This window comes from Lutra lutra, chromosome 17, assembly GCF_902655055.1.
Source record: "Lutra lutra chromosome 17, mLutLut1.2, whole genome shotgun sequence".
Classification (NCBI taxonomy): Eukaryota; Metazoa; Chordata; class Mammalia; order Carnivora; family Mustelidae; genus Lutra; species Lutra lutra.
In genome coordinates, this window is record NC_062294.1 from 51,644,697 (window position 1) to 51,663,862 (window position 19,166).

At 53.4% G+C, this 19,166-nt stretch overlaps 1 protein-coding gene across 5 annotated transcripts; it reads left to right on the top strand.

The window, feature by feature from the left end:
• The first annotated feature begins 5 nt into the window (after window positions 1-5).
• ZSWIM9 (zinc finger SWIM-type containing 9) lies at window positions 6-19,012 on the top strand. Of its 5 annotated transcripts, none has more exons than XM_047711451.1 (4): window positions 140-268; window positions 1,347-1,619; window positions 8,339-8,651; window positions 16,041-19,012. In XM_047711451.1, the coding sequence occupies exons 2-4, from the start codon at window positions 1,357-1,359 to the stop codon at window positions 18,213-18,215; spliced, it is 2,751 nt and encodes a 916-aa protein (XP_047567407.1). In that variant the 5' UTR covers window positions 140-268; window positions 1,347-1,356; the 3' UTR covers window positions 18,216-19,012. The 5 variants fall into 5 exon arrangements, with proteins under 5 accessions (XP_047567410.1, XP_047567407.1, XP_047567408.1 ...); XM_047711452.1 differs by having other exon boundaries at window positions 149-272; XM_047711450.1 differs by lacking the exon at window positions 140-268 and adding an exon at window positions 410-794.
• The last annotated feature ends 154 nt before the right edge of the window (window positions 19,013-19,166 follow it).

Below are 19,166 nucleotides of genomic sequence, written 5' to 3' on the forward strand. Positions count from 1 at the left end.
CGTAGGCTACTAGGAAAGGGGTGAAGCAGGGTGAGCCCTCCCGCAGAGCACGATGGGAAACGGTCCGTGCCTTCCCGCCCTCTGGGTGGGCGGGTGTTGCTGCGGGGCCGAGAAGTGACTGGCGGGGAAAGAGGGAGATTCAATGGAAGCCGCTGCGCGAGGCACGGCGGGAAGAGAGGCGGGAGGCCGCGCGGGGCATCCCGGGAGCAAGGGCCGGGCCTGGCCTCGGCGCGGAGCATTGTGGGAGGTGGACGCCGCTCCGGGGCGGGTAGGTGAGTGGGGAGGGGCGGGAAGGGTGCACATCTGGGGGAGGGGAGAGGCACAGCTGGGTGGGACCGCGGAGATGGAAGGCACCGCGGCCAGAGGGGCTGGGAGGACTTGGGGAGGGGGAAGCGGGTTGGGAGGAGCTGCGCGAGGTGGGGGGGAGGCGCAGCTGGACGTGGGGGAGCATCTGGGGTGATGAAGCCCATCTGAGGACAAGGGGCCATGTCTAGGACCAGAATGCACATCTGGAGAGTACAATAGCTGCAAATGGGAGGAGGGAGCTACAGCTGGACTGGGGGGCGCGTCTGAGCAGGAGGTGGGCACAAATATTGGTGACACTTCTGAAAATTGGCCACTAGTGAATGGGGCACACACCTGTGGGCGAAAAGTACATACTGGATGTGAGGAGGACATCTGGATATGGGAGCATCTCGGAGGCAGGGGCTACAGCTGGATGTGACGACCCATGGCGTCACATCTGGGACAACAGCCATTTATCGGAGACATGTGCAGGGAGGAGGAAGCCACAGGTGCGTGAAGAATGTGACTGGAAATGAGGGTCCCTGAATGGATGTGGGAGAACATCTGGACATGGGATATCTTTAGAGGAGGGCAAAGAGGGATGTGAGTTACAGCCAAGTGTAGACACATCGAAGGGGGGGTTTCCTATGAATGGGGGCACAAGAGGTTATGGCCAAGTATAGGAGATCGATCCGGAGGGGGAAGGAGGTCTTGGCTGGAAGTTGAGAACACATTTGAGGTGTCCACCACTGCACTTAAGGGTTGTGTTTTGGGAGAGGGACCCCAAAGGTACCTAGGGGCACATCTACAGAGGAGGGTGCCAGAGCTGAAATTGGGGATCAGGATGACAGGCTCCAGCTATCCCGGGAATAATGCAGAAATGGGAGAAAGCCGAAGATGGAGTATAGATCCATATCTAGATATTAATGGGGGTGCATCCCACCCTGGGCCCTGCCTGGAAAGAGGCACCAGCACCAAAGAGGCAGGCAGAAAATGGAGAAAGTGGGATACCCCTGGTGGGGATGGGTCTGATATCCACATGCCCCCTCTCTTCCACTCAGGTGCCCCAGGATGGAGTCCCCACCCAGCACGGCTGGGCAGGAGGAACAAGAGCTGCGGGAGCGTGCCTTCTTCTCGTGGGCCGAGTTCAGCCGCTTCTTCGACGCGTGGTGCCAGCAGCGGCTGGCGCTCTTCTTCGTCAAGAGCTCCATGCACCTGGCGCGCTGCCGCTGGGCCAGCGCGCCCCCGCTCTACACGCTCATCGACGTGCTCAAGTACAGCTACGTGCGGCTCGTGTGCAAGGACGTGCGCGCACCCAGCCGGCCCACCGTGGGGTGCGTGAGAGGAGCCGTGCCCTGCTGGGTGCTGGGGTGGGGAGGGGAAGTGAGGGGGAGGAGTAGGCAGAGAGCCCCCCACCCAGAGATGGGGAGGGAGAGATGCCAACTAAAACAGCTAAGTACACCTTGTAGAGAAGCTAAGACAGGCCCAGAGAAAGGCAGACAGCCCGTGAGCTGGAAGGACAGAGGCACGCAGAGTGAGTGACAGGGTGGGCTCCAATTGCAGACTTACAGAGAGGCAGAGTGAGATGGACACAGTGAAGAAAGCCAAAAGGGAGGGGGGCAGAAAATTCCAGAAACACAGAGACATGGAGCCAGACACTCTAGCCAGAACCAGAAAAATGGGTGAGAGCCAGGTTTGGGACGTATACAAAGAGGTCAGAGACAGAGCTGCAGAGTAACCCATGGGACAAAGAGAGAAAGACCCATCCGGTGATTCAGTGAATACAGGGCCAGGTTCTCCGCGGGAGCCAGAGGTAATTCACTGGGGTGAGAAGGGGTTGAGCAGGATAGACAGATCCCCTGCCCTCCTAGCATGTTCAGACTGGACAGGAAGGCTGGTGTTATAGGAACAAGCTGACAGATAACTTCCCTACAACTGTAATGCTACAGGGGCAAATGAAACACCTGCGAGACAGCTAGGAGAGACACCCAGCTGGCCAAGGATGTTTTAATCGTTTCCCCCCAGTTTTAAACCAGAGCACTCCCCATAAAAGGTTCAGTTTCTGGCTTTTCTTGAAACACGGGAAAAGGCTGAACCCACCTTCTTGTGTGGCAGACGGCCACTGCAGTTAGAGGGGTGGGGGCCCTCGGGTTTGCCCCAGACCCCACTGCTCCCTAGTACCTCACACTTAGCCTTGCCACTTTCATGTTTTACCTTCCTGGTCCCTGTAGGTGCATGTGAGTTTCAGACCCTTGGTTGGAGAGGTATGGCCAAGAACGGAGCGCTTAAAAGCAGGCTCTGCCTTCAGGCTGCTTGAGACCGCCCCATTGCTCCTGGGGTGGGTGTCTTTGGGCAACAGACATCACATGTCTAAGTTGGGTTTCTCCCCTCTGGAACATCAGGCAGCTGGGTAGATGACAGCTGTTCTAGAAGTCAAGAGCACAGCCAGCCAGCAGCCTAGCCTCAAACCCCAGGCCTGCTATGATTAGCCGGTGACATCACCTGAGCAAGGGACATCACCTCTCTGGGTCTCAGTTTCCTGCCTTGGAAAACGGAGGAAGTGCCGGTACTGATCCATCCTAGGATTTGTGAGGATTAAATGAGCTGATAGATGCAGATCGCTCAGAAAAGTAAGCACCTTCGAGCAGTGATCTCACCATAGTTACTGAAACACTTACTGAGAAGTTACTCTTCTTGGTACTTGGTACTCTTCTTGGTACTTGACTCCTTGCTCATCTAGAAACAGAGACGCAGAGGTCAGGAAGCAGAATGGGATCAAACACACACATTATCATCACAGAGAAATCTAGAACATTAGAGCTTGTGAGCAGATCAGGCCCCATCTGGAATCTCTCCTTGTTAACAGAACCCAATTCAAAGTAACAAACACTTATTGAGTGCCTACTGTGTGCCTGCTCTTTGCTGGGCATTTGGAACCCAGAGCTTGGCCTCTGCCTTTGAGCAGCTGAGGACTTAATGGAGGGGGAAAAAGACGAAAAGAAAAAAGAAAAAAAAATTGGAAATGAGGGCTCACAATTGTGGGAGAAAAGAAGTTAGAGAGTGGGAGGGAGGAGGACAAAAGAGGGGTGGTCAGCCCAGCTCCACCTGGGAGCTTACGGGGTATTTCTGGAAGGCTTCCTGGAAGAGGTGACTAGGAAATGAAAACTTGAGGGAATTCTCTTTGTTTATACATTTATGTATGTATGTATTTGACCTAGACATATGGCACTTGCTATGTGCCAGCACTGTCCCCAGTGCTCTGCCAGGGAGGAAGCCAGGAGACAGAAGGGGCTGAGAGCAACAGGAGCTCTGCCCATAGGATGGTCCCTCCCAGGGCCCTGTCAGGGACAGACTGAGGGAGAGAGACAGGAGGCCAGTGAGGGGGCAGGGGCTGCGGGGCCTGAGAACCACACATCAGAGCTTTCTCCCGGGCCGCTCCAGCCCCGTTCCCCAAACGTTGCCTGGAAACCTTCCCCAAATCGCCACCCTGTCTCTTCCCCCTCCAGCTCCAGCCCTCTGCTCTGCACACCACTACCCCTCCCCAGCCTCTCTCAGCGCTTCCCTCTCTAGAATACACACACCAGCCTTTGAGAACACAGAAAGCTTGATGACCTGAAAGATCAAGAAGAAACGGGTGCATGGAGGGCAAACGAGCTCAAAGCGATGGTACTTTTAGAAGAAAAAAAAAATGGGGGAAATAGCAGGTTCATTTTTATTAAGTACTTACACCGGCCCTTTGTCTAACTACTTTGCATAATCTAATCCTCTTCTGGACTCCTCTCAATGAGGAGGTACTATTCTTGTTAGCCCCGATTTCCGTATGAGAAAACAAGCACAGAGAGGTTAAAGTGATTTCCCAAGATAGCCCAGCTGCCGAGAGAGGGAAACCAGGATCAGGACCCACACGGTTTGACCACAAAGCCTGTGCTTTCAGTCCCCTCTCTCTTCCTTCCCCTACCCGTCATCTTTATTTCACTGATGGATCATGAGAGTCGAATGTGATCCTAGGTGCCATGCTGTTTGTCCACCTGAAGGCTTTGTTTCGAGCGCCTGCTGGGTGCACGGTGAATGTGTTTTAGATGGTGGGGGTTTCAGGGGAAGGGCACCCCATTCAGTGAAGACCATGCATTACAAATGGGCCTCCGTCAGATCCTCATCCCAATGTGCAGTGAAATCTGCCCAAGCCTGGGGATGGTCAGAGAGGGCTTCCTGGAGGAGGTGACACTGGTTCAGAGTTGTGAAGGAGGAATAGGAGCTAACTAGGGGAAAAGAAGGGAGAAGGATGTTTTATGAAGAAGGAGAGAACTGAGTAGGGTTGCTGGCAGTGGGAATGGGGAAATGTGCATGGTCTGATGAGTTTATAAGGCACGACAGGCAGAACTGGGTGCTGGGTGGCTTGACGTAATGAGCAGAGTGCCTGGGTGTCTGGGGTTCATACAGTGGGATTCTGTCATTCATCATCATCTGTTTACTGAGCACTTCCCAGGGGCTAGGGGCTGCTCTCAGTGCAGGGACTATTGCAGTAGGCAAAACAGACAAAGATTCCGGCCCACATGGAGTTCACACGTAGAGGTGGGTGGCATTCTTCACCCTGGCTGCATGTAGAGAAATTGCAAAAATAGCGTGCTGAGGCCACAGTAGACAATTATGTGAGGTACAGGGACCCCTGTGGGGACGTGCTTTTCTCTGACAAGATGCACAGCTCCCTGGTGTTGTGACCTTCACTGAGTGGGGGCTTGTTCTAAGGGCTGAACTAAAAGAGGCCAGAGAGAGTTTCACAGGAGCCTGAGAGTTAAGCAGGGGAGGTGGGTCAGGTAGAGTCCCATGAACGGGCCACAATTTGGGTAGCTCAAAAAGGGCTGCACGTCAGGAATGTCTTTTGGTTCCACCAATACCACGGGGGTGGCTCCACATTTGTATTTTATTTATAACGATTTGGAGGCTTAGACTTTTTTCTAATTTTGCATTATTTTTGTTGCTTAAAATAAGGCAAGAAGTCCCAAGCTTTTTATGTAGATTTAAAAAGTCTAGCAGGCTCCCGGTTTTACTTTCCCTCATGCATGGAGCAGAAAAGGGGCATGTCAGGTAGCCCCTTCTGGTTTAACAAAGACAGTTCTTCGATATCTATACTGGAGAGACCTGGGGTGGGTTCTGGGGAGGCTCAGCCTTCTCGGGGGCCACTTGGAAACAATTTCGGAGCATTTTAGGGCGTGCTACTGGCATTCACTGCCTGTGAGTCAGCCTCTTTATTTCTTGCCAAGCCCTAGACAGTCTATGTTACAAGGGCTGACAAGCTGTGAGGACCTTGGGCCAAATCCATCCTGCAGCTGTGTTTTGTAAATAAAGTTTTATTGGAACACAGCCAGGCACATGCACTGACAGGCAATCTATGGCTGTTTTCACAGTATAGCAACAGTGTCTATTTACTGTCTGCCCTTTCGCAGAAAAAGTGTGCCAATCCCTGCTCTGTAAACACAAACCTCCTACCTAAAATGCCAGTATCATCCCTCATGGAGAAACACAAAACCTCCTTTCAGAAAGCAGATGTCAATAATATGTGTTATTTATCAGGGAAATGCACCCTGATTTTCCTCCCTGTTCTCTTTCATTTTTTAGAAGGCTGTTTGTAGCTCCCTGATTGATTTCAGCTAACGGGTGGGCCGTGCCCTGCAGCTTGAGGACCTCTGTCCGAGACAGACTCTTGCCCACACACAGATGGATAAGACGGTTGGGGGTCATCGAAGCATTGTTTTTGAGAAGGGAGAACAGGAGACAGCATGCAGTTAGCAGAGGGGCACCTGGCTGGCTCCATCCGTGGAGCATGCGACTCAGTCTCGGGGCTGTGAGTTCAAGTCCCATCTTGGCTATAGAGATGAATTAAATAAAATCTTAAAAACAACAACAACAAAAACCCCCAACGTACAGTTGGCGGAGTTGCCAGTGGCCTATCAGGCAGCAAAAGGAATGAAACAATGTTGAAAAGCTAATGAGTGAGAAAGCCCTTTCCAAAAGTATATAGAGAGTGGGGTCGGTTTCCTATTGCTGTTGTAACAAAGTATCACAGACCTGGTGGCTTACAGCATTGCAAACGTGTGATCTTAGAGCTCCAAGGGTCACCAGTCCAGCAGGGGTCTCACAGGGCTAAAATCGAGCTGTCTGCAAGGCTGGTTCATTCTGGAGACTCTAGAGGAGAATCTTCTAGAAGCGCCCGCATTCCTTGGCTTCCTGCTGTTCTAGCAGAGAAACATCTCTCTTTCTCTCTCTCTCTTTGACTTGCCTCTCTGGCTTCTTGCTTCTGTCTTCCCTTTATAAGGACCCTTGGGGGTACACTGAGTCCACCTGGATAATCCAAGATCATGTCCCCATCTCAGGACCCTTAATTTATTATTTTATTATTATTTTTATTTTTTCTATTTTTTAAAGATTTTATTTATTTATTTGACAGAGATCACAAGTAGGCAGAGAGGCAGGAAGAGAGAGGGGAAGCAGGCTCCATGCTGAGCAGAGAGCCCAATGTGGGGCTCGATCCCAGGACCCCGAGATGATGACCCAAGCCAAAGGCAGAGGCTTAACCCACTGAGCCACCCAGGTGCCCCAGGACCCTTAATTTAATCCTACCTGCAAAGTCCCTTTTGCAGTGCACGGTAACATTCACACAGCTCCAGCAGCTAGGGCGTGAACATCTTTGAGGGGCTGTTTTCCTACCGTACACCAGAAGAAGAAAGGTTTCCTAAGTAAACTTTTTAAAAGCATTAACACAGGTGAAGGAAAGCACATCCATCATATGTATGCAACTCGGTGCATTTCCCCCAAATAAAATGCACATATAACCAATGCCCAGAGCAAGGGGATACACGTGGCCAGTGCCAGGAAGCACCCCCATTAGCACTTAACCACTCAAGGGTGACCACTCTCCGGTATCCCAACAGCAGAGGTTACCTTTGCCTCCTGTGGAACTTTCGATAAGCCTGACATGCGGTGGCTTATCACCTTTCGTGTCCGGCATCTTTCACACATTGGATCCGCGAGATCCGACCACGTTGCTGGGGACAGCAATGGCCTGTCCATTCTTACTGTGGGTTAGGTATTTTCCCATCCTCCTGGTGGATATCGGTTTGTTTCCAGTACTTGGCAGATACGAGCAGGGCTGCTGTGAACATTCTAGTACAATCTTTGGGCGCCCATCTTTCAGGCATTGGTCTTGAGTGGAAGCACTGGGTCAGGGGGAGGCACGTGATCTGAGTTAGCAGAGACTGGCCCGCGGTGAGAAGCGACTTATGTTGAAACTCCCATTGCCAAGAAGCTAAGTGCTAGGCTCTCTCCACACCATGGTCTGTGCTCCCTGTTTATTTGGTTATTCCGGTGGTGGGTGGTGGCCTTTCCTGGGGCTTTTCTTTTCTTTACTTTTTTTTTCCTGGGGCTTTTCATTGGGGTTCGCTCGATGACTGATGAGTTTGAGCTCCTTTCCATGTATACGAACTTTTAAAACATGGGAACCCACCTTCCACTGTTTATGGGTCCCTAAAAACATACCCAGGAAAGGCTAGATAGCCCATTTGGGAAGTGACTACTTTGGGGGACCGAGGAAGACTTTTGGGGGGCAGGGTTCTCGGAGACCCTCAACTGGCCATGCCATTCTTGCTAAACGAGAAGTGGATACAGGAATCTCTGAAGGGTTTTGTTTCTTACAGTTTTTCGAGGTGAATAAAATATTCCTTGGCTTTTGATAGAGATGAGGAGGTAGATGGAGAGCCACGGCCAACGTGGATGCTGACCGTTAAGTGCTTTCCATACATCAACTCTTTCAATCCTCACAACTCCAGGACAAAGGTCTGGTGATGATGAGCTCCCTCACAACATAGGAGGAAACTGAGGCACAGAGGCTTGAAGGGACTTGCCCGAGGTCACGCAGCTGGCAGATTCGGAAGGCCCTCTCTCTTCTTGATGCTTGCCACAGTCTTTAATTTTAGAAAATAAATAATTGAAGAGGAGAGGGAGAGGAGGAGGAGGGCAGACGGTGATGTGATGGCGGCGGTGGTCGTTCCTCCCGCAGGCCTCCCCAGCCCGGCTGCCCGGCCTTCATCATCGTCAAGCTGAGCCCACTGCGGGACCGCCTCGTGGTGACGGAGTGCCAGCTGACCCACTCGCACCCGGCCTGCCCGCTCGAGTTCGCCTACTACTTCCGCCCGGGCCACCTGCTGGCCAACGCCTGCCTGCCGGTGCGCACCACGAACAAGATCTCCAAGCAGTTCGTGGCGCCGGCCGACGTGCGCCGCCTGCTGTCCTACTGCAAGGGCCGCGACCATGGCGTCCTGGACGCCCTGCACGTGCTCGAGGGACTCTTCCGCACCGACCCCGAGGCCAAGGTGGGGTCTCGGGAGAGGCAGGCGGGGGCGGGGGAAGAGAGAGCCACGTCGGAACCTCGCGGGTCGGTCGGTCATTCATTCATTCATCCGCCCACTCATCCGTTCACTCCTTTCATCCATCCACATCCCTGTCATCATTCGCTAAGTGCTCACTGCGGCCTTGGGGAGACAGCAGCCTGCCAGACACCCATGGTCCCCGCCCACAGGGACCACCAGAGCTCCTGCCCCAGGGGACGAGGGAAATGCTCTGGGATATCCCCCCACGGTAGGGTAACCCCTGGCCACATGGGGCTGTTGAACGCTTGCAAGGTGGCCAGTAGGACCGACGAGCTGAATTTTAAATTTTATTTCACTTTAACTCATTGAAATTTAAAAGAGCCTCTTCTGGCTATTGGCTACCTTGCAGAGGAAGCTACTAGAATCACCTTGCCGTGGTAGTGGGGGAACCAACAAGAGACAGACACACCCAACCGTGATAAAACGTCAGGAAGGTTGGGTGAGGAAGAGGAGGTGACAGAAAGTGCCACTTAAAAAAAAAAAAAAACACGAACCACACACATAGAAGGTACACAGATGAGAAGTGCATAGTTAGAGGAATGACCCCAACGTGAAAACAGCCTTTCCCCACCACCCCGATCAAGACTCAGAAGGGAGGGTCACCTTTGTCACCTAAGGTGATGGAGTGAGAAGTAGTGTCAAGGAGAATAGGATGAGGACATGAAGAGGGACAGTTAGTTGTAAGGGTGCTATTTTAATTTATTTTTAAAAAAGATTTTACTTATTTATTTGAGAGAGAGTGAGAGCACAAGCGGTGGGGAGAGGCCGGGAGAGAGGCAGAGGGAAAATAAGAAGCAAACTCTCTGCTGGGCGGGGAACCCAATGCGGAGCTTGATCCTAGGACCCCGGGATCATCACCTGAGCCGGAGGCAGACGCTCAACCAACTGAGCCACCCAGGCGCTCCTGTAAAGGTGCCATTGTGATTTGAGTGGTCAGGGAAGGTATCTCTAAGGAAATGCTCATGAAGCAGAAGAGGCAGAATGGAGGCAGGGGAACCCCATTCTATCTTCAGAGGGACTGGAGTTCCAGGCAGAAGGAACAGCTAGTGCAAAGGTCTGCAGGCTGGAGCATTCCCGCTGTTCCTCTATGAGGAATCTTTCTGATGCTTTCATCCAACTCCAAAGCTGGGGGTGGACATGTAGGAAGGGAGGGAGGGAGAGAGAAAGGGGGGAAGCTAGGTTCTCCCCCCTGGCTGTGCTTTTCTCTCATGTAAGGAAGAGGTCCCCACCCAGGGTAGTGATGCAGTGACCCACTCTCCCGAATCGGGTCCAGAACCCTCCCCCCATCACCATCTCATGCTCAGGACCCAGCCGTGATTCAAACCACCAACCCAAACCCAGCCCTCTGTCCACACATCATATCGCTGATAATTTTAGTTCATGTTTAGCAAGCACTGACTGTGTGCCAACACTATCTCAAGTGCTTTGCATGTTATAATTCATTTAAATCATACCAGAGCATGTTGAGGAAGGAGTCCCCCATTCGATAGACAAGGAAACTGAAGCACAGAGAGGTCAAGGAGTTGGCCCAGGGCCACACAGCTGCTTAATGATGGAGCTGAACTTCAGACCCACACAGTCTGGATCCAGGGCCATGCTCTTATCCGCTTGGCTATTCCCCAATTTAGAAATGAGGTTCAGGCCCTTTCCCAGCAGGTCTAGCCTCCGGAGAGCTGAGGGTCCCACCAAAGTCAATTTACTGCTCTGTAAATTGGGGAGTTCATGGTGTACTCCCCACGCTGCCGGTCTTTGCTGAAGACCACTTACCTGTTATCAGTTATCTCCTGTCCACCGTCAAATAAATAAGCCTTGGCGGTCCCTGCAGACACCTATGTAGGGCTGCCCCTCCCTCCCATGAGAAGCCGCTCACCGACAAGCAAAAGCCTTTAAGGTCAAGGCATTGTCTTCTAAACTTCCAATTAGGAGGCTGTCATAGAGTCCCAGCTAAACCGAGGTTGGCTCCTGGGTCCATCCTTCAGTCCACCTTAACCCTTTTAAAGGAAATGAGGAAGGAGTTCTGGAACACCAAGAGACAGAAAAGCCAGAGCATTATTCCTTTTTTTTTTTTAACACTGAAATATTGACTTTTTGAATATTAACACATTCACATGCTTCTAAATTCAAAAGGTACAAAGGTTCAAAAAGTGAAAAGTCCGCATGTCACCTCCTGTCCCCCAGGTCCCCTCCTCAGTGGCCACCAGAGCATCCGTTCTTCATGTATCTTCTGTCTCTATTCTGTGGCTCAGGGCTATCCAGGGGAACTTGCTATGATGATAGAAATGATCTGTGTCCCCTGGACTCATGTGGCTATCAGGCACTCGGAATGTGGCCAGTATGGTGGAGGAACTGGATTTTTAATTTAATTTAATTAATTGCATTTTAAATAGCCCCGTATGGCTAGTGGCTTCACACTCAACAGCCCCACCGTATCGGTATACAGAGAAATTTGTGTCTATTGTTTTCATTTTATTTCCACTTGCTCTTCACCCCTGCAAGGTAGCATATTAGACTTTTTTTTTTTTTTATCTTGCTTTAGGTGTTGGGGCTGGCCACATGTCAGCCGCTTTCATTTCTTCCTCTGGGGCTGGTCATCTTAAATTGTCTTGCCTGGCGGGGTATGGGCCAGGCTGCCAGCTTCCAGGAGCCACGTGGGGGAAGAGGGCTGGGGAGCTGGCTCTGGGGCAGCAAGATGTAAGGACACCCTGTCCCTCATCACATGGACTTGTTGTCCCCAAGGCCAGAGGCCCCTTCTTTCTTTCTTTTTCTTTTTTTTTTTAAGAAATATTTGTCTTTTTCATAATTTTTTTAAAAAATATTTTTATTATTATTTTTTAAGATTTTATTTATTTATTTGACAGACAGAGATCACAAGTAGGCAGAGAGGCAGGAAGAGAAAGAGGGAGGGAAGCAGGCTCCCCGCTGAGCAGAGAGCCCGATGTGGGGCTTGATCCCAGGACCCTGAGATCATGACCTGAGCTGAAGGCAGAGGCTTTAACCCACTGAGCCACCTAGGTGCCCCTCTTTTTTTTTTTTTTTAAGATTTTATTTATTTATTTGAGAGAGAGAAAGAGAGAGCACAGGAGCAGTGGTGAGGGGCAGAGGGAGAGAGAGAAACAGACCCTCTGCTTAGCAGGGAGCCTGATGAAGGACTCAATCCCAGCACGCTGAGATCATAACCTGAGCCCAAGGCAGACGCTTAACCCACTGAGCCACCCCGGAGTCCCAGTCAGGGGTCCTTTCTGTTTTACCCTTTACACAGAATCAACTCCAGCCACCTTGGAATGAGAGGGAACTTGATCTTGGGAGGTCTACTTTGAAAAGTTGAATGCCTGGGACCCCCTGAGTGGTGGTGACCCACTTGGTCCTGGGACAGGTCCCACAAAACTAGCGTACCCAAAAGCCACTGCCACAGTTTATGGGCAAGACTGAGCAGCTACCTCAATGAGGGAGGTGTTAAGACCTTTTATAATCTGCCCTGGGGCAGCGATGATAGGCTGCGGTGTTTAGTCATGTCTCCATTGCCTCGTTTGTGGCAGGCTCCAGGGTAATCAGCAAGCCAACTGGCTTTCTGGACAGAGATGGTGCTTGGCACAGAAATGTTGTACCTTCTGGCATGGGTGCGCTATGCCTTCTGAGAAAGAGGAACGTTGATCTGAGTGTGCCACTTATGAATAGTAAACGGTAAACTGGTAGAGTCATGGTGGGCGACAATTGGGCAATTCTACTGAAATGAGCACGTTGGTCCCTCCCCCACTGCTGGGAACTCATGCTGCACAGGGTCAGGGTGAGTTACAAGTTAATCAGCTCTTTTCTGGGTCCTGGAGTACCAGCTAGAACCTGGTTTGATTTATCTTGTGAGGTGCTAAGAGCTTTCTGTACCTTCCAGCTGTGCCGTTCGCTGGTCATGGGACGTGCAATGAGGTGCAACGGGTTACTTCTCCAAGCCTTAGTTTGTTTGTCCGCAGAATGGGGATAAGAATAGGTTATACCTCGGAGGGTTGTCGGGGTTGTTGTGCGAGGATTAAGTGTGTGCGCGTGCATGTCTGCGTGAAAACAGACAAGTAGGAAGCCCTGTATGCGCCGCTTTTTAGGTATTATTTTTATTCCCTCAAGTTTTTCTTTGGGGCAGTCTGGAGAATAGTACCGTTCCGATCACGTGAACACAGGGGTGTGGATGGAGCGCCTTCCGTGGCGTGGTCCCTGAGAGTCACATCTGTAGAACCCTCCATCTGTGCTGTGGCTGACGCATCCCAGTGCCACCGATCCGGGTGCCCTCATGGGAGCCCTCCCATCTGCCAGCCACATGCCCTTGAATCAGGCCTGTGGGATCACCTTCGTGAAGGCCAAGGGGGTATCGCGGTCAGGAGCGCGGACTCTAGGCCCAAGCAGCCTCGGGTTCAAATCCCAGCCCTGCCACTCATTACGTTCAGGTGTTCACCTCTCGGTTCAAGGTACTTCTGGTTGTGCGACTTCTTGGAGCCTCAGCCAGTCCAACAGGGCAGGACTCTGGCCTGCCTCCGTCCCTCCTCTCTCTTCAAGGCCAAGCGCAGCATCCTGGCCCACAAGAGGCTCTCAGTCAACGCTGCTTAACGAACCAGTCGCTGGGCAAGAAAAGCTTCTGTGCCCTCTTTAGAATGAAAACCTGAGGTCAGAAATCAAAGTTTTCCCTTAAAGAACAGAAGTCGGCTTCTAACTCAGCAAGGGCTTGCCTGCTCTGGAAAATCTCAAGGCATGTACATTTTGCTGTATTTCCTTTCCCCACTCCTGATTCCCCAGAAGAAATAGACACTCAACACAGAACTCAACACTATAGAAAGGTGTCATTCTTTTTGTTATACTTAGGACAACTTTTATCTTGGCATTGATTTCTACACTAGGGCTGTCTGAAGGAACTTTCTGTGAGCTGCAAATGTCCTGTATCTGTGGCATTCAGGAGAGCAGCTGCTAGCCCCGTGTGGCTGGTAAGCCCTTGAAATAGGACTAGCACGGCCGGTGACCTGAATTCTCATGTCAAACATTAATTAATTTAAATGTAAATAGCTACATGGGGCTAAGGCGACCAGCTTGGACAGAGCAGTCCTAGATGGAGACCTTCGCGGAGATATATTGCAAAGTAGTCGTAGTATAAAAATTCATGATGGTTGAAAACAATCGCAGTGGGCCAGTAACTAATCCAGCGGTAGGTTTTCTAGGACTTTTCATAAAATTTCATAAAAATTTCATAAAATTTCGAATTAGTGAATTCTAATACGAGTTAAGATGTTGAATACAGGATTTTTGGGTTGGAAGAGCAATTTCCTTGTTCTTTTGGGACTCTACTAGATCTTTTTTTTTTTTTTAATTAGAGGATTTTCTTTCCTTCCCCTTGAAAGCTGAGAATGATGCAGTGTTTTTTCCCCCCTTAAGATGTATTTATTTATTTTAGAAAGAGCACAAGAGAGTACAAGCAGGAGAGGGAGCAGAGAGAGGGGGAGAATCTCCAGCAGGCTCCCCACTGAGCAGAAAGACCTACGTGGGGCTTGAGCTTACAACCCCAAGATCATGACCCGGGGCAACGGAGCCAAGTTCCTGCCCAGGCAGTTCAGTAGACGGAGCTAAAGCCTGGAGATACGGAACTGGGAGTTACCAGCTGAGAGATGAGGAAGGCAGTGTGACCTGATGAGATCACCTTGGCAGAGCCTGGAGACAGGAAAGAGGAGAAGAGAAGCCCGGACAGGCTCTTTGGCTCCACAGCTTTTACAAGTGGAGCAGGGACGGAAGAGGGCAAGCAAAGGAGACCACGTGGGATATGCCTGGGCAGAAGGAGGACAGCCAGGAGTCTCCAGGGTGACAGAAGCCAGGAGAGATCTGTATTCCAGAAAGGGGGCAGGCTCCCCGTCCTCGGTGCTGCTGAGAGACAAGTAACATGGAAATCATAGCGGGATTAGATATGCACCAAGCTTTGGACACAAATGATTTTGTTTTAGCCTCTCCATGACCATGGTGGACAGACATTACCTCAATTTTGCAGCCAAGGAAAGTGAGACTCAGCCCAGGATACCCACAGCTAGCAAGAGACAAAGCGAAGATTTAAAAGCAGACTCCTCCCTGGGCTGTGGAGACGCGGCTGGTGGATAGCGTTGCGCACTGACCCATGCGCTCATTCAGGATGTATGGAGCTGCGGTCCTGAGCCCCCCTGCAAACATCAGGAATGCAAAACACAACATCCCTAACCTTCCACCCAGGTTGTGGCGCTTCCGTCTTAGGAAGGGCAAACCGATGATCAGCAAATCAGCAAATAAAGACGTGACATGCTTCAGGGTGGTTAAGTGCCATGGCCAACAGTGGCTAGAGAGAGCCACTTCCATTGCTTAGAAGTGATGGTTAAAGCAGACCTTGATGAGGACATGATCTCTGAGCCGGGGTGATAACGGCAGTGACGAAGAATGCTTGGAGAACACTCGCTCTTGATTGAACATTAACATATTTGTGCCAGGCAGTGTTCTCAATGATTTAATGCATTCCATCCTTCCAGTCACAGAAATACTCTCTTTTCATTTTACAGATTGGTGGGGAGGGGGGGGGCGGGAGGTCAGGGAAGTTACCCGAGGCCACGCCGCCAGGGTCTCAGCCCCTGCAGTCTGGCTCTAGACCCTAAACGGGACCTGAGCCTCCAAGCATGAAGGAATGAGTTTTCCATTCCCAGAAGGGAAAACTGGGGGAAGAAAGGGGGGAAGGAGGAAACTGAGGCTCAGAGAGGTTAAGCCTTTCTGAGTGGTGGGACCGGGACTCAAACCTAGACGATCTGGCTTCGGAGTCTACCACCTGAGCGCTAGGCCACTGACTCTCCAACTAGAGAGCGCGTGGGGATCCCCTGGAGGGCTTGTCAGAGCGCCGACTGTGGGGCCTTGAAGAGTTTCTGACCCGGCAGGTCTGGGAAGGCCTGAGAATATGCATTTCTGTCAAGATCCCAGCAAGCGATGCTGCTGCTCCAAGGCCTCCACTTCGAATTTTACTCTAGTCTGCCTCTGAGTGCACGAAGGAATGAATACCCAGGTCCTAGTAGGTACACTGAGGCTCAGAGAGGCTGTCTTGTGTGCAGAAATCACAGAGCTCTTAGACGGCAGGGCCAGATCTCACACCCGGGCAATGGGCCCCCAGAGGTCGCATTTTTTAACCATTCCCCGGCACTGCCTCCTACCGGTCGGAAGAATAAATGGCTGCACGCCCGGATGCAGGGATTCCCACTGCCCCCGAGGATGGTGCTGGGTGGATGCCCGAGATCTGGGAACCGCCGGGCGAGCCCGGCGTCCCCTGACCTCATTCCCTGCCTCCCCCGCCCCCGCCCGCAGGTGAAGCTGGTGTTCGTGGAGGACCAGGCGGTGGTGGAGACGGTGTTCTTCCTGACGTCACGCACGCGGGCGCTGCTGCGGCGCTTCCCCCGCATGCTCCTGGTGGACCGGCTGCCCGGGCTGCAGGGCGCGCTGGACCTGCTGGCCGTGCTGTGTGTGGACGCGGCGGGCCGCGCGCGCCAGGCCGCCTGCTGCGTGGCGCGTCCGGGCACGCCAAGCCTGCTGCGCTTCGCGCTGGCCTCGCTGCTGCAGAGCGCGCCCGACGTCAAGGGCCGCGTGCGCTGCCTAACCGCTGGGCCCGAGGTGGCGGCGCAGCTGCCCGCCGTGCGCCAGCTGCTGCCCGGCGCGCGCGTGCAGATTTGCCGCGCGCAGGGCCTCGAGACGCTCTTCAGCAAGGCGCAGGAACTGGGCGGTGCCGGCTGCGAGGACCCGGGCCTGTGGCCGCGCCTGTGTCGCCTGGCCGGCGCGTCGTCGCCCGCCGCCTACGCCGAGGCGCTGGCTGAGCTGCGCGCACATGGCCCGGCCGCCTTCGTGGACTACTTCGAGCGCAACTGGGCCCCGCGGCGCGACATGTGGGTGCGCTTCCGAGCCTTCGAGGCGGCCCGGGACCTGGATGCGTGCGCCCTAGTGCGCGGCCACCGCCGGCGCCTGCTGCGCCGCCTGAGCCCCTCGCGCAGCGTGGCACAGTGCCTCCGCGACCTGGTGGCCATGCAGTGGGCCGACGCGGTCGGGGAGGCGCCTGATGGCCTGGACGGTGGGGGGCTGGGGCCGGAGGTTGAGCCGGGGAGGGGATCCCAAGGGGGGGAGAGGAGAAAGGGCCTGGAGAGCGGGGACTGGGGAGGGGCCCCGAAAGGAGGAAGTATTTGGAGAGGCGGCCAGTTGGAGGAGGAGTGGCCCCGAGGTTTGGAGGCCAGAGAGCGGGGAGGGGCTCAGTTAGAAAGCGAGATGGGGGGAGGGTTGCAGGTCCAAGACTGGAGAGAGGTCCAGTTGGAGACCCAGAAAGTGAGAGGCCTAGAAAGGAGTGTTTGGAGAGGGTCCCAGTGGGAGAACGAGCAGTGGAGAGGACCAGAGATCAGAGACTGGAGGGGTTTCCTGTTAGAGGAGGAGAAAGATAAGGGACCGGAAGGTTATGTCTGGAGAGGATCCCGGTTGGAGGACCATGGGCTGAGGGGATTGGAAGGCTACACCTGGAGGACGGCCCAGCTGGAGGATCGAAGGGTTAGGGTGCTGGAGACCACAGACCGGAGGGGGACCCAGTTGGATTCTGAGAGGGCCAGGAGTCTTGAAGGGAGCACCTGGAGGGGGGCCCAGCTGCACGACGAGAGGGCACATGGGCTAAAATCCGGAGAACGGAAGGGACCCCAGTTGGAACCTGAGAAGGGAAGGGGGTGGGAGGTCAGGAACTGGAGGGGGCGCCATTTGGAGAAGCCCAGGGAGTTGGTCCCTGAGAATGGAGACCAAAGGGGGCCCCAGTGGGGAGAGGAGAGGCAGAGAGGGCCGGATATTGGAGAAGAGAGAGGAGTGAGTTTGGGGGTCAAAAGAAGAAGGGACCTGGAGGATGTGGTTCTGGTCCAGCTGGGGGACACAAGGATGACAGGCCTGGAGAATGGGGAGGGAGCTCCATCTATGGGCCCCAAGAGCAGAGGAGGACAAGCGATGGAGTGTGGGGGCACAGGAGGGAGGTGTCTAGGGCTGGGGAACGGAGTGTGCGGCACCCCGTTGGGGACTGTGTTTGAGGGTGATCCGGAATGGGCAGGGACAAGGAGAGTCTACCTGGCCACTGGGGAGAGCCTGCAGGAAGGCGGTGAAGAAGGCGGCCCGCGGGAACCGAAGAGGCCTTGCTGCCCCTCGGCAGAGGAAGAGGTGGACTGGGAGCCCCTGGCCAAGTTCCGAGCGGCGTGCGGGCCAGAGCTGGCAGAATTGGTGGCCGAAGAGCTGTCCTTTGCCAGGCAGCATGGTACCCGCGGTTTCCACTGGACTGGAGCTGGGTTTGCCCTTAAGGATGGCACCTCGGACTTCTTCCTGGACAGGGCTCTGACCCGCTGTAGCTGCTCCATCCATGCCGCCCGGCGTCTGCCTTGCCGCCACCTGTTCGCAGCACGCCTCCTCACAGGGGCAGCCTTATTCCACATGGACCTGCTCAGGGATTGCTGGGGGAGAGCTCCAGAACCCTGACCCACCAGGGTCCTGCCTGCCACCCTCCACTGCAAAGGCAGGAGGGCATTCTTCGATCCCAAAGATAATAGGGCTGAGGCCAAGAAGGCCAACCCAGTCCCTCTGGCCACCTCCTGTGTCATCCAGGGACCTCACCTTGGCCGTTTGTCTCTCTGGGTACAAGGGGAGGCTGACTGGTCTCTGAGGCCCTGGAGCCACAGTGTGGAAGACAGTGGTGGCCAAGATGTCGTCTGAGGGCTTCCCTCAGGAGAGGAAATGTGTGATGAGACAGGGGCAGGCTGGGGCAGAAGGAAGTAAAGGGACAAAGCTTGGGGAGGGGAAGACACCAGGACATGGGGAGAGCCCATGCAGGAGCAAATGGTCACTCCATAGAGTGCAGGGGTGAAGGAGAGAAGCAAGGGGGACTGTAGGAGGACAGGTAGGGGGTGGGGGGGGAGAGAAGCTAGCAGGGAGACAAGTAGAGGAGAGAGGACAAGAGGAGAGGCAGAAATGGGGAAAAGCAGAGGGAAGCAAGGGAGAAGGAGGCCAGGGTGGAGGACAGAGGAAAAAAGAAAAAAGACAAAAAGGACACACAGAAAGAAAAGGTATGGGAGATGGGGAGAGAAGGAATAAGAGGGGAGTGATTTGAGAGTCTCCAAAGCCCAGAGGCTTGGATCCCCTTGACCTTCTGGTTGGTCATTCCCAGAAGAGACTGAATGAGGGGGTGTCTGGTGGGATGGGCTGGAGGTTCTCCAGTGGGAGAGGGGAACAGTCTGGACTATTGTGTTTCAAGATTGGAATAAAACATATTATTTTGATTTCTGCACTGAGTTCCTGGCTTCTCAGGGAAAGAGGGGAGAGAACTTGAGGTATTCTGACATTCCTTCTCCCATTCTATCAACAAGACCTCCTGGGGCCAGATGGAATGGAGGGGCCAAAAATGAATCCAACCTTCGGCTCCCACCAACAGCT